The following is a 14,952-nucleotide window of genomic DNA, read 5'->3' on the forward strand; positions in this document are numbered from 1 at the left end:
CTTTTTACATGTTTTGGAGTTGTTTATTTTGGAACTACAAAGTTACTCAATTTTTTTTCATGTGATTTTGGTGTTTAGTGTTAGATATGTGTGTCTGTGTCCATATGCATATTTACATATGTGCATATATATATATGTATGTATATTTATATATGTATGTATATATATATTTATATATAAATATGTGCATATTTATATATGTGTATATATATATTTATTCATGTATATTTTTCCCTCTTAGCTTAACTTAATAGTATCTATAACCATCTGTCCAAAATAAATAGGCAGAAAAGAAAAATCTGACATTAACTGGGCCCTTAACACAATTGGTAGTAGGTTCCCTTTATCTGTTCCAGTTCTTCCAGAAGGGGAAAGTGTCTTCAGTGTCTAGTGAAGTTTGTAGGTGGGCAGGCACAATCCTCTCTGTCCCTCTCAACCCCTAACCTCTTCCTCTTGTTCTCTCTGTCCCCTGCTCAAAGAGGACTAGAGTGGTAGGTGGGGACATGCTCACCATTATATCCCGTGATCTCACGGTGGAGGATAAGACAGAAGTTCTTCAGGGCTTTTCTTTGGAGGCCATTTTCAAATACCCAGGGTATTTCTGAGCGCAAAACAAAAAGCTTTTGTTTTGCTTTGTGTTTATCATGAACCCACTCAAAGAGCAGAATTTAATTGCTTGTTTAAAGTTTTGTTTTCTTTTGGGGTAGTTCCTTTTGAATGCTCCTGAAGTAACATTTAGAATACTATTTTTCTTCCCCAGCTTTCTGTTAAGTTTTTCTTTTTAGCTAATGACAATGATCAGTTGTCCCTCAGATGTCTTAGATGGAGCGGTGTTTGAGAGCCCTGTAGGCCTTACCAGTCCCAGGGCACGTTTCAGATTCATCTCATGAGCAGTTCCAATCATTCCACTTTTGTTTTGCTTACTTCTTACACCACTTTTTATTCACTTAAGATAAAACCTGCGCTGGGCATGGTGGCCCATGACCGTAGTCCCAGCACTTTGGGAGGCCAAGATGGGAGGATCACTTGAGGCCAGGAGTTCAAAACCACCCTACGTAACATAGAGAGACCCTTGTCTCTACAAAAAATGCAAAAAATTAGCTGGGTGTAGTGACATACACCCATAGCCCCAGCAACTTTGGAGGCTGCAGTGGGAGGATCACTTGAGCCCAGGAGATAGAGGCTGCAATGAGCTATGATCGCTACTGTACTGCAGCCTGGGTGACAGAGTGAGACCCTGTTTCAAAAAAAAAAAAAAAAAAAAGACCTGGGTTAAGATAAATTTGTCTATAAGTACAGATTCCTTCTGTTTTAATAGGGAGTATTTAGCAACTTGATAATATACAGCCAAAAATGTATCCTGTGTATAATTATAAACACATAAATCCCTGGGAGAGGAAGTTTTCTGCATGAATTATTCCTGTTTCCAGAACCAGGGAAAAATAGTCTAAGTGGTAATAAATAGCCAGTATTGGGTAAAGAAGACCAATTGTTTTGTGGTTGACTTGGGACATGAGAGCACGATTAGCTATTAACCATTAGCTCTTCCATTAACTAGCTATGCCACTTTAAGCAAGTCAGCTAATCTCTCTGGGCCTCACTCGCCTCATCTTTAAGCAGTGGCTCCTCCCAGCTCTAATGTCTTATGCTGCCAGTACCCTAAAATAATCAAGGTTTTGCTGGTTGATTCTACTTATGAATATTACATGTTTGCTAATGGATCTGCCTTTGGATAAGAGTTGCAGCCTTTTTTTACCAAGCCATTTGTGAAAGTGCTGTGCTAGTAACTGTGCCTGGTTACCAAGAGCCAAACCAAATGGAAATATTGACAGTTCGGCATCCATCAGTTACATCACGCTTTGACCAATAGGGTAGAAATGGGCAACACCAAAAGACTGGAGACATGAACATTTCCCCAAAAGGGTGATGTGATTTCATGGCCACTCTTGAAAGTGGTAAACTGCAAAGCTTCTCTTTTTATTTGATGATTTTTATTTTCACATAAAATATAACATTGATCTCTGGCAAGATTATTTTTAAAGTGTAAATTAAAAAGTAAAGAATCTGTATCTAAAAATATTTTCTTGATGGGATAATAAGTTTCTGTGAATGACCATGGTAAGGTACTATGTTTTTTGACTCTTTTGTTTAAATGTGGCATATATACAGAAGATTGCACACGTCGTATGTGTACAGTTTGATAAATATTCACAAAGTAAGCATACAACTGTAACTAGCATCCAGATGTATAAGCAGGACATTAGCAGCCTGCCAGGATCCCCCCTGCTGTCTTTCCTTCCTTCAAAGGTAACCTCCAGTCTAACTTTTAACATTATAGGCTAATTTTCCCTGGTTTTGAGTATTTATATAAGTGGACTCGTTTTTAGTGTCAAGTCATACACATTTAGCCAGGATCAAATTCATTTTAAAAAAGAAAAGAAGGAAGAGGGGGAGAAAGAGAAGGGAACAATGGAGAAAAGAAAGGAATTACTTTACTGCCGATTATTTCTTTTAGTAAATTGGATATGTTTTTATTTAAATTCTATCCTAATACTAAAACGTTTTAACTCCCAGAAGACAATTGGAAAAACTGATGGCATGAATATTTACTTTACAGAGGTCAGCAAATTAGGCAGAGCATACTAACTAAAGCAAAATTTTTTCATATTGATAATGCTTATCTCTCACGTATTACATATTGATACTGTTTATGAAAGTGCAGAGAGCTGACCATATTGCATTACCGTGTCATGAACAAGGAAAACAAAGAATCAAAAGTTTGTATTCCTTTCATTTTGCTATTTTGCTGCAAATGTATGTAAACAAAGTGGCTGCAAGGGAGGATAAAACAGTATAACACCTTACTTTCCATCCGCCGTTCTCAACTATGTACAAGACAGCCCTAATCTGGAATTTTGTTTTTTAAAAAAAGTCCACCTTAATCAATGTAGATAAATGCCTTAACGTTCATTCATTGAAGGATGCTCCTATAATAGCAGAGCTGTACTCAGAAGATTTTACTCTCACTCTATACACAGTGCTAACAGATGGTCATTGGCTTTCTAGCCCACAGTATATAATGCCCAAAACCAGAAAAGGGATTTCTAGAGGGAGGCATCAGGAAGCAGGAAGAATTCGTAGGAAAGGAGCAGACAAGCAAACCGCCGAAAGCAGATGAGCAGTCGAGAATGCACAGTCTGGCTCCAGTTAGTGTTGGGGCAGATAGCGCTGACCACTCCAAGGTCCCTGAAAGCTTGGCAGGAAGTCAGGAGAAATTCTTGCTCTCCTTAACAAAGACAGCAAGGCATCAAGGAAAAGTTCATTTCAGTTCACTTGGCTTTCAGAGGGCAGGGAATTATGCAACCCGTTTTAGAAAAAGTCTCATCAAAACAGTAAGAAATAGTAACAAAGCTTTGGTAATGTTAAAAAGGGTAAATTACTTATCTGGGAAATGCATTTGGCTGGAACACTTTATCTGAGTCCCTGGATAAATGTGATGTGACTGCTACAGCTTTTGTGCACTGACTTGCTTTCCTCCAATGGTTCCCCATAGAAACAATTATTTCTTACAAGTTATCTTGTGCCACCTTCTTTTTTCCATCTTATCCTTAATTTTCAGATAAAAAGACTAAGTTTCTTAGAAACAGTCAGACTGACTTGAAAGTATCACTCATTTTTTTTGTTTTCCTTTCTTCCCCTCAGATGATGAAGTAATAGGAGTTAGCGTCAGTGTTCGGGACCGAGAAGACGTCATCCAAGTCTGGAATGTAAATGCCTCTTTAGTGGGTGAAGCGACTGTTTTAGAAAAGATCTATGAACTTCTGCCCCACATAACTTTTAAAGCAGTATTTTATAAACGTAAGTGCTTCATTTCCAGTTATTACTTTCTAGTTTACTCTATCATACTTTTAAAGATAGAAACTGTTTTGCAAATGCAGTGAAGGCAGACTTACTTGAAATTTGATAATTCAGAAAAGAATTCAACAAAATACATTTAAGTGTTTTTTTTTTTTTTTAAAAAAAAAAGCTTAGTCTCAGAAATTAAAATGAGATTTTATTCTTGCCTAACCGTGTGGATCAGAAAAGGAAATAACAAATATTGTGTTTGTTATTTCAAAAATTTGTACCTGAACTCAAATTTGTAATTCTCAGAAAAAAAATTACATTCTGTTGGAAACAACAATAACAAAAATGTCATTATATGAACTGGCAGGTAGATATTCAATCATCCCTTCATAAACAGGAATTTATAATGTATAACATCTGTATTTGTGGAAGAAATGCATTCTGAGCACAGGCATGATTGAATGTTCTACTGAAATGCTAATACTTCCTCATTATGAATGACTGTGACACAGAACCAAGAGAGAATTCACGCCTAGTGGTGAAATGTTAACAGTATGAATAGGTGTGTGGACCCATTGTTTTCCATCATGATTCATGTTCATTGCTTTTGTGTGCTCTTTTGAAAAAGTCTTCTTTTTCATAATGAAAACATCTTAGTGCTATTAAACCAATGTTTGGTAGATCAAACTGCAGGTCACATATTTAACAGAGTTAGAGAAAAGGACGACAGCCCTACACATGTATGATAAATTTCCTATATCCAAAACTGTTCCTAGAGTCAGTAACCCATTTTTTAACTACTGTATTTCATTGAATCTAAGATGCTCTTGAAGATAAAATGCTCCATTATTTTAGTATTACTAAAAAAGAAAAATAAAAGGCTCCTAATTAAACTGTAACACATTATTGGTACCAGAGGTCTTCAAATATATATGTGGTAGTTGTGAGGAGTGTGTCTTAGAATTGCTGAAATACATTTCATTATTGCTTCACTTTTTCCAACTCTTTGCCAAAAAAGGATTAAAAAATCAAATTTTGTTTTGTGAGTATCCCAGTATGTCAGGGGATATTAACACTAAGGCCTCCCTGTAAGGAATCATATAATTACAGGCCAAATGACCTGGATGTTAAGCAGTGGGACTGACCTGGCACTACAGATATTCTGAATTTTAAATGGAAGTTTAAAAGAGACAGAAAAATGGCACTGCAGAAGTTGCTTATTGGTTGTGCAGTGTAGAAGTTGCCAATTTGCCGATGCCATTTTTATTCTTTAGGGATACTTTAATTGTATTTTCACCCCAGATATTAATTGAAAGGTCATCAAGGGTTTTTTCTTTTTTTTTTTATTTCACAAGACTAGCAGAAACTGTATAGACGGAAGTGTATTTCATTGGCATTTACGTATGGGGCTAAAACATATTTTCCTACCTTTGAAGCAGCTCCACACTTGACTCTAAAGAGGAGAACACCAATTTAGGGTCGTTAAGTCAGGCACTTTAGATTTTTGTCCCACTTCACCACTGTGACCTTGAGCAAGTCACAACTTCTCATCCTTTTACTTTCTCATCTGAGTATCGAGGAGGTTGGTCTTAGATGATCTCCAAGGTTCCTTCTACTGCAAAATTCTATGATTAAGTTTCCAGGTAGCACATTGGTTAGCAGCAGGCTCAACACAGATAATAAGATATCTGTTTTATCAGATAATAAGGCCACAGAGTGGTTAGGCTAGTTTTTAGGGCCATGGCAATAATCAGGTAAGATTGACAAAGGGCAGGATGATTCACTGCTTAGCTGTTGTGATGGCTCTGGGAAAGAAAAAAGCCAAACAAGGGGAAAGAAAACTGCAACTTGGCCAGTTAAATCAAATAGATACCTAAAGGTAGGGGCCATTGCAAAGTATGTAATACAGAACTGAGGAAGGGTCTCAGCAGAAATTCGTATTTTAAGGGCATAAATTAGCATTTAAAAACTCAAATATTATTCAAATAAAAATCTGAATTTGAAAAAACAAGCAGTTTTCTTTATTGTAAACAAAGCAGGCAGTCCTTTACTCAGCAGGGTATACACCACTTGCTGCAGAAGTGATTTGGAAAAATTAGGTTTGGGCTGAAATCTTTTTCACAGCAGGATGAACTAAGTTAGAAATGGCCAATTTATGCTTTTACTCTGGTTTGGTTAATAGGATCCTAGTGTAAGTATTCCCAAGTTTACAGAAGCCAGGTGACTGTAGATTTCCCATGTAGAAAGAACCCAAGCATATTCAGTCATGGCCTCTAGCAGGTAGATGGGCATTGGGCCATTGATAACTTACATTTGATATGGATACACATTATTTGACTGAGAAGCTCACAAGGCACAGACTTCACTCACTGACCAGCCCCACCCTGGCCAATTCTGCTAAGTTCTTCAGAACAGCTGAGTGACAAAGGTCTTCTTTGGCATGAGAATTGTTTAGAACAGGAAGCTGGAGCCCAAATCTGCCCTCTGTGTTCCCCTCTCTGCTCTCCTGTTTCTGTATAGGTGTAGCTGAGAATGCTTTTTACATTTTTGAGTGGTTGGAAAAAATCAAAAGAAAAAGTATATTTTGTGACACATGAAAATTATATGAATATCAAATTTTAGTGTCCATAAATAAAGTTTTATCAGCATAGAGCAATACCCATTTGTTTCTGTATTACCTATAGCTGCTTTAGTGCTACAATGGCAGAGTTAATAATTGATACAGAGGTCAGGTATGGTGGCTCACGCCTGTAATCCCAGCACTTTGGGAGGCTGAGGCAGACGGATCATCTGAGGTCAGGAGTTCAAGACCAGTCTGGCCAACATGGCGAAAACCCATCTCTACTAAAAATATAAAAAGTTAGCTGGGCATGGTGGCAGGTGGCTATAATCCCAGCTACTTGGGAGGCTGAGGCAGGAGAATTGTTTGAACCCAGGAGGTGAAGGTTGCAATGAGCCAAGATCACACCATTGCACTCTAGCCTGGGCGACAAGAGAAAAAGTCTGTCTCAAAAACAACAACAACAAATAATAATAATTGGGACAGAGACCGTATGGCCATAAAGACAAACATTTATTCTCTTCCTTTTCCTGAAAATGTTTGCCAACTCCAGGCTTAGAGCAATTCTATAATCCCTTTCTACCCAAAGTAACCTAAGGCTGACAGATCCTATTCACTAGGTACTCCCAATTCTGAATGTTCTGTTGTACTGTCTCCTTAACCCATCAACATTGTAGTTTGCAACTATGACCACCCCAGACTGCCCCTCACACCTAGAAGTAACACAGATCTTTGGATAGCCTGTATATCTGGATTTATTGTTTGGAAACCAGGTCACTGCAGTTCTATGGTACCTCTACTTGACCTTGAAGCATAGTATAATTTCCTTGCAGATCAAACCATGTTTTCTTTGGTATCTTCCCTAAATATCTTTCTTAAAAAGAAAACACACACACACACACAATGTGAAATATTTGTAAAGTTAAAGCTGTGAGAAATGTTCTATTAAATTAGTTCAGATTTCAGGCCGCCCTTAGGAGTATGGCCAACCTGAAGTGACCTGGGAGGTATAAAGTGCGTCTCTCCCAGTGTTTTATCCAAGTGCGGAGGAGGTTGGGGTGAACGTCCAAGATGATGTTGAAGGGAAAATAGGCCTGTTCCACCCACCCCCTCAGCAATAGTCTGAAGAATTTAGTCCTTATGAAAAACACAGAGGCCAAGTACAGTGGTTCATACCTGTAATCCCAGCACTTTGGGAGGCTGAGGCGGGTGGATCACTTGAGCTCAGGAGTTCGAGACCAGCCTGGGCAAGATGGCAAAACCCTGTCTCTATCAAAAAGACAAAAGTTAACCGGGCGTGGTGGCACATACCTGTAATCCCAGCTACTCAGGAGGCTGAAGTGAGAGAATTGCTTGAGCCCGGGAAGTCGAGGCTGCAGTGAGCCGAGTAGCGTGATGCTACTGCACTCCAGCCGGGGTGATAGAGCAGCAAGACCCAGTCTTAAAAAAAAAAAAAGAAAAAGAAAAAGAAAAACAGAATTGGAAGGGGCTTAAAAGGTGAAATGGGCCAGCCCATCTGCCTCCCTAGAACCCCATTCACTGCTAAGTGTGGCTAGCCTGTTGGGAATCAAAGCACCCAGAGTCCTGAATCACCCCACCTTTTTCAGACGTTGCTTCCTGGTAATGGTTAGCCAGATCCGGGAGGTAGATTGTCACACTCAGTCTTTTGCCTTAGAGAGAATGTTATGTATTTCATAGGTCTCCCTGTGGCATCTTCTACTTTAAACAACGTTAAGTGTTTGAAAATATTTTTGGTAGCATAATTTTTTTAAATTCCTGAGTTCCGGCTGTGCCTGGTGGCTCACGCCTATAATCCCAGTACTTTGGGAGGCCGAGGCAGGTGGTTCACTTGAGGTCAGGAGTTCGAGACCAGCCTGTCCAACATGGTGAAACCCCGTCTCTACCAAAAATACAAAAATTAGCTGGACATGGTGGCATGCGCCTGTATCCCAGCTACTCCGGAGGCTGAGGCGGGAGAATTGCTTGAACCCGGGAGGCAGAGGAGGTTGCAGTGAGCCGAGATTGCGCCACTGCACTCCAGCCTAGGCTACGGAGCAAAACTACATCTCAAAAAATATATATATATATATTCTAGAGTTCCTAATTAAAATTAGTAATTTTGCAAGCCAGATGATAGGGCTGAATATCTATTGGCAGGGGGAAACTTGATTTGGAAAAATAAAACTTAGCAATTTTATGAAACTTCATTTCCCATGGAGAGTGTTGAGAGGTAGGGAGCAGGGGCACCTAGATATAATTGCTGTCACCCTGGTGTGGTTCTTTGTTTTGTTTTATTATTAGTTTATTTTTAAAGATAGGCTTGTGAGTGGCTCTGTCTTGGGTTGTGTCAGGCACCCCTTCTCCCCACCCCCCGCAACGCATTTTGTGGGGCACATTTTCCCCTGCGGCATTTGCTTGCAGCCCAACATACTCTCTTCATCGGCTTGCTGAGATGACTCATCCTCCCAGGCACAGCAAGAAGAAACAGGCAGCATGCCCATTGCTTGTTTATTCCTTGTTTTAATTTTCATTATTATGTTTCTCAGGAAATGCACGCCTTAGCTAACAGTTACTGGCAAAAAAATAATAATAATAATAAGGTGTTTGAGTTCTTGCCAACATTTGGGGAAGCTGAATGAGATGCCTAGAGGAGGGTTGGCCCATCCTTTGCTTAAAGTTTTCTTTCCTTTTTTTCTTTTTTGTTTTTTTTCTGTCCTTTAGCCCATGAAGAGCATCATGCTTTTGAAGGTGGACGTGGAAAACACTAATTGCACTCTGTAAAGAATTCTTTGTCCTTTGCTGATTGGTTTTGGAAACGGTCTTAACAGGAGGGAGAGTGAAGAGAAGACTTGCCGAAGCCGATGCTGGTCAATTTAGAGTGGGTTTCTGTCCTTGCAGATGGGCAATTAGGACTCAAAGTGGCAGGTGGGGTGGGGGGAGATTGTGTGGGTTTCTACCGTCACATTACTTGCTTTTTAAAAAAAAAAAAACAAAAAAAAAAACAACTTTTTTTTTGGCTTTCTAAATTCTCTGTTCTTTTCACTCTGATTTTTTTTTTTTTTGCCGTTTAAAATTCCTTATTCAGCCTAATTATTGTTTTCTACACTCCCCTTTCATTGAGGCACAAGAAATCGGTTTCCCTTTAAGTAGCTCTGCTGTACCTAGTTAATGAGAATATGCATAATCGTGACAATACTGCTTTTGAATACCACACTGTACAAGGAGGAACACTAGCTTGGAGAAACCTGTCTTCTGATTATTTGTTGTGACACATTCCTATGTACTGTGAGCTGGGCATTGTTTTTTTCTGTCCCAGGGAAAAGAAAAACCATACTTAATCTGATTTTGCACTGACAGCACACAAATCTTTAATTTTCCTTTTTAAAACTTTTTTTTTTTTAGTGATAAAAGGAAAATAATAGTTGGATTACCTAACATGAAAACTATAATCACAATTCAGTATCAGGATATAAATCAAGCTCTAAGTCTTTGGACCCTCTGTGGAAACATTTCTAACCCGAATTTTAATTTGGCCTTTTCAACCAAAGGCTTAGAGTGGTAGCAAGGGATTTTTCCCCATAGGAAACCTGGTGTTCCTGATTTAAAGAGAAGGTGATATTTTAATTGTTTGAATTAAGCTCCTTGGAAAGTTCGGGTGTGTTTACCCACTTAGGGCTTTCCCAGTCAACGCTAACACATTTTGTTAAATGATCCCTTTCCCTGCTCTCATTGTGTGTCATTTCTCATCATCAGTAGTCCTCCAGCCTGGGCAGCTGTCCCCACCCTTTTTCATGTAGGTGCCGGAAGTTAAATCTCATTTCCAGGATGCATGTGAACATTTACAAAGTTGAACTTTGAGTGCATTCTGCTCATATTAATTATTGGGATTATTGATATATATTGTATTATGCTACCAAAGAAATATTGGTTTTATTAGAAGGAGATGGTCATCCTCTGGACCATGGAGACTTGCTCAGAATATGCCGATTTCCCTCTCCTGACTTTGCCAAGCCTTTGGCTGCTTTTGCCTGATAAAGGGCAGGGCCATTTGAAGACACTTCCCCCAGTTGGCTTTGGAGTCACGGGAGCTAGTGCCTGCTCACACATTTTTCAAAAGGGCAGTGCACTCAGAACTTCACTGTATCTGGGATTTTTAATTCCTCTTGCAGTGTTCACCAGCAGAGAGACCCGAGGCTACTTTAAGCCCCCACTATGTGTTTGTAGATAAAATTCTCCATTCAAACATCTTAAAGGACTTTGAACATTATCTGCTTATGGAAGTTGTGCCCTTCACTTGGTTAGTAACCACCTCAGCCATAATACTTACCATCATAGGGTTTTTAAAATGATTTTTTTTTCCTAAACTTGAGTTTCCTTAGTGATTTCAAAATGAAGTAAAAGAATATCAGATCCAATTAGCAAAAGCCTGGGACTTGTTTCTCCAAACATTGTACTAACATTCAACTTGTTTTAAAATTATGACTCAAGAATTTTAAAAAATTATTCGGGACATGAATTAAAACTTTTTTATAATATAAGTATTTTTCTGATTAGAAAAAGGATATAATTGACTTCACTATAATTGTCATATATATTTCCATAAGTAAATGGATTTTGAAGCATTTTTATTTTTTGAACTTTATTTAAAACATTTGTGATGACATGTTCAACTTTTGCATGTATGTAGCCTTTGAAGTAAAAATAAAATAAATAGGAATGTTAGGCTCACGTTCACATTTCTAGTTTCTGTTTATGATCATGGAACATGACTAGCACACAAAGTAGATTTTTGCCCCAGTGAACTTCTGCAACTGTTTCTGACCCTTTAGAAAATACCAACTGTGAGAAGGATTTAATTTGCCTAATGTTAAAAACCTATCATCTAAATTACTTTCAGAGAGGATTTTGTCAGATTTTGGTTTGGAAATTGTTTTAATTGAATATTTAATCATAATAGACTTTGTATGAACTAAGCTGATTTAATCAGTTTAAAAACCTCTCATTACCTTCTTAGATTAAAGAAGCTAATACTCTTTTGAGATAGAAGGAAATATTTTGTGGGGCATGTGACTTTTGTGTTAAGGCAGTTTACCCATCTTGGCTGATGTGGGGAAAGTGCAAACTTCCAGTAGAATCCCGGTCTTTTCATCCAAGTGCTTGCAGGTGCAGCCTTGTACTCTGCAAAGAACCATACAGAAACCAAAGAGCTCGCTTTTTTGTCTTTGTAATTCCTTAGGGTCTGTGATATATGCCAGGAAATCTGATTGAAACTAATATGCTTTTTATTCTCCCAGTATTCCCTAAATTGTTATATCACAGGCACTTGCCTACATTGGGAAAATAAGGACAAATAATACCCATTTAAAGTAACTTGCCTGTATTTTGACTGTCTTTCATAAGCACTTGCTGAACTGCTGACTTAACTCAGTTTTAAGATTTCCTCTTTCCCCCCAACTTTTCCACATTTCTTAATTGAGGGTATAATTTACTGCAAACATGTACATTTAATATAATATTGCTGTTAGATTCATGGTACACTTTATGAAGCAAAAACATGAAGGAAAACACAACTCTAATAAACTTTAAATTAAAGATTAAGGTGACTCTTTCTCACCCTTCTTCTTGAGTTTAGCCCACGTCAACACCATGCACACAGTCACAAGACTTTATAGCTTAGAAACTTTAGATATAAGTGGGTCCTATAGACATAATATACAATCCACCAACTGAGCCTTGGCCGAACTTGTCCCTTGTTAAAGACGTAGGGCTAGCCAGCCACAGAGCTGGGCATTGAAGTCGGCAAGTTGTATCCCGGTGCAGGTGTCCTTAAATGGAGAGTACTCAGAATCTGCCGGCCTCAACCTGCCCACTAGCCACCCTAATCAAGCATTAAATATCTGATCCAATCTGGCCACTGATGTAACTCTGTAATCAGACATCCTGTTTATAAACAGCTCCTCCTTCTCTCCCTCTCCCTCTCAGAGACAGAAGTGGTGCTGGGGTTTGGAGTTTGAAAAATAACCTTCCTATGACAGGAAGTGGGCTTTTGCTATTAGCTGCTCAACTCTTAGAGGATCCCAACTTGTGTCTTTAGACAAAACTGACAGCCTTTGGAACGATCACATGGTGGCGCTGCCTTCCAGCCAACAGTTCTGGCTCAGCAGCAAAATTTATCCAGCTATGTTTGTGGAATTCTTTTAAGATCTTACTGCATTTTGCTCTTATGCTTTTATAAAAATTTGACGAGAAAATGTAAAAATGATACTTGGCAATAAGACATTTAGCTTTCATGCACCTAATAAAAATGTGTCAAAGCTAGATCGCTCCAGATGTGCTTAAAATATCTCAAATCCTAGGCTCTCATTGGCCTTATAAGTGGTTGGGAAGAAAAAGAATAAAATAAACTCACATATAGGAGATAATGGAAAATATTTCATCAAATATTATGCCCAAAGAGAGAAAATTAGGAGTTGATTTTTTTTAGCTCTCTGAATATGGAACTTCCTTTTAAAAATGTAATTCTATCCTTCACCTTTCCTACATTGTATGTTTCTGTGAGATTTTACTCATTACAAGTGAAAGTAGAGGACTGCCTGTGAATTGTTTACTTCTGAAAAGAATATGTTGAGATCAGTTAAAATTACTCAAGAGTTTGGTGACTCAGGATTGTAAAAAGCCTGGATCCCAACAGCTGGGAGGAGTCAGAGGGTGATGTGGAAAAAAATAGGGACTGAAAGGCAATGAAAAGTCCCTTTGAACCTGTAGTCATTTATAGCAATTACAGTGGGTTGCCCCTCTACCTCTCCCAAGAAGGAATCCCAAATAGATTCCTTTCATGTCAGATTATACTGTTCTGATTTTATTTTCTATTATTTTTACATATACATCCAAATCTAAGAATACTTATTCAGATTGGCCCACTGAGGCCAAAAGTCACTGTCTTGTGTTCTAGAAATTCTTTCATGTTGCTGACATGAATCCATTTTTAAAAGAAAATTCAGGGACTCTTAGGATTTTAGAGTGGAAGGGACCTTTGAGATCATCCACCAGTGCTTCTCACCCCTTAGCATGCAGCAAAATCACTCAGATACTTACTTACTTATGCCCATTTCTTGACCCCAGCACTAGAAATCTGGGAGGATATCTGCATTTTTAACAAGTGCCCTAGTGATTCTAATGCTGATGGTGCTCAGATCGCTCTTGGAGAACCCCTGATTTTACCCAACTCCCACATACGACAAATGAGGAAAGCCTCCCAACCCTAAGCTCTGTCAGGTGACTTGATTCCAATGTATGATACCAACAATCTTATGAAGGCTGGAGAAAACCATTAATACTGAGACTTGAGTAGATGATGCTCGTAAATAAGAACTTTATGGCTGGGACCACAGCAGTCATGGGAGCCCATCCCTGGAAGTCTATAATATAAAGCCTTTAATACAGAGTGGTGGTTTTTCTCTTTTCTAAATGCCATTTCAGCCTGTTAAGAGAAAAGAAATTAATGTTCAGAAAAGTAGTTACTCCATATGTGCAATAACTACTTTTCTATAATGTCTTATGGCATTTGGGGTTCAGCATCATTGAACAAGATTAAATGAACATTATAGAGCTATAAAATTGCATGTAAAATAACATAAAACTGTTCAAATGACTATGAAAGTAGCCCGGGAATGAATTTCCACTAAAATTAATTGTCACTTTCAAAACGTAGCTTAGCAAAGCTGTTACTAAACTGGAGAGATCCTTTAATACATAGAAATGTCAAAAAAATCAAATAAGTATTCCCTAAACGGTGTGAGTGATAAGCAAAAGTCATTGCGAAGTCAATATTTTTTTGTTCATCATTGCTACTGAAGTTTAGAGTTCCATTGTATATGTGTGTCTTGAGTGTACCTTATTAGAATATCCAAATAGAATAGCTTTTGGATATTCTATGCTTTTGTGTCCTTTAGAAATCATGAGATTGAAGGAATCTGTGTTAAATGTTTTTGTTTTGGTTGCTGCCTGAAAAAAGTTACCAACTCATTTAGTGAAATGCAAGATTTCTTTATGAAAATTTCCATTTCTAATGTCGAAGTCAGATAATTTTTCTTGAACTTTTATTTTGGAACAGATGTTTATTTTGGATTTATTAAAGTGTCAACTTTGCATTATGGAACTGAACATGAAGTAAATTGAGTGTTTCTGAGTTTTCTATAGAAAATTTATGCTACCTCTCATCTTTTCACATACAAAGAAGCAACTTTTAATGAAGGCTTAAGGTGAAAATTTTAATTTTAGCACTTTACATTACATGATGAATGGAGAATATTAAAGGACTTTAAACATTTTAATAAACTTACAGTGTTTCTGTTTTCAAATAGAGGTATTAATGTTGTAGATATACATTAAATTCTCCCCAAAGTTCTCAGACTTTAATCAGATAATGTGGCTTACAACCATTGTTTTTTTTAAGTTTTAACACTGTCTTTTCAGTATTCATTTAAAACAAGTCACCATGACTTTGAATATATTCTCGTGGAGAATTTGTTTCAATGATTATATAA

At 37.9% G+C, this 14,952-nt stretch overlaps 1 protein-coding gene across 5 annotated transcripts in view; it reads left to right on the forward strand.

Annotated features, from left to right (window-relative positions):
• EIF4E3 (eukaryotic translation initiation factor 4E family member 3) overlaps positions 1-12,004 on the forward strand; it is a 72,759-nt gene extending 60,755 nt beyond the window's left edge. For all 5 annotated transcript variants that reach the window (XM_063721975.1, XM_063721976.1, XM_002813526.5 and 2 more), the window contains 2 exons: positions 3,703-3,858; positions 9,128-12,004. In XM_063721975.1, the coding sequence (XP_063578045.1) occupies positions 3,703-3,858; positions 9,128-9,174 (203 nt within the window). In that variant the 3' untranslated portion in view covers positions 9,175-12,004. The remainder of the gene's footprint in view (positions 1-3,702; positions 3,859-9,127) is intronic.
• Positions 12,005-14,952: the final 2,948 nt, after the last annotated feature.

The sequence above is a fragment of the Pongo abelii genome, chromosome 2, assembly GCF_028885655.2.
Source record: "Pongo abelii isolate AG06213 chromosome 2, NHGRI_mPonAbe1-v2.0_pri, whole genome shotgun sequence".
Taxonomy (NCBI): domain Eukaryota; kingdom Metazoa; phylum Chordata; class Mammalia; order Primates; family Hominidae; genus Pongo; species Pongo abelii.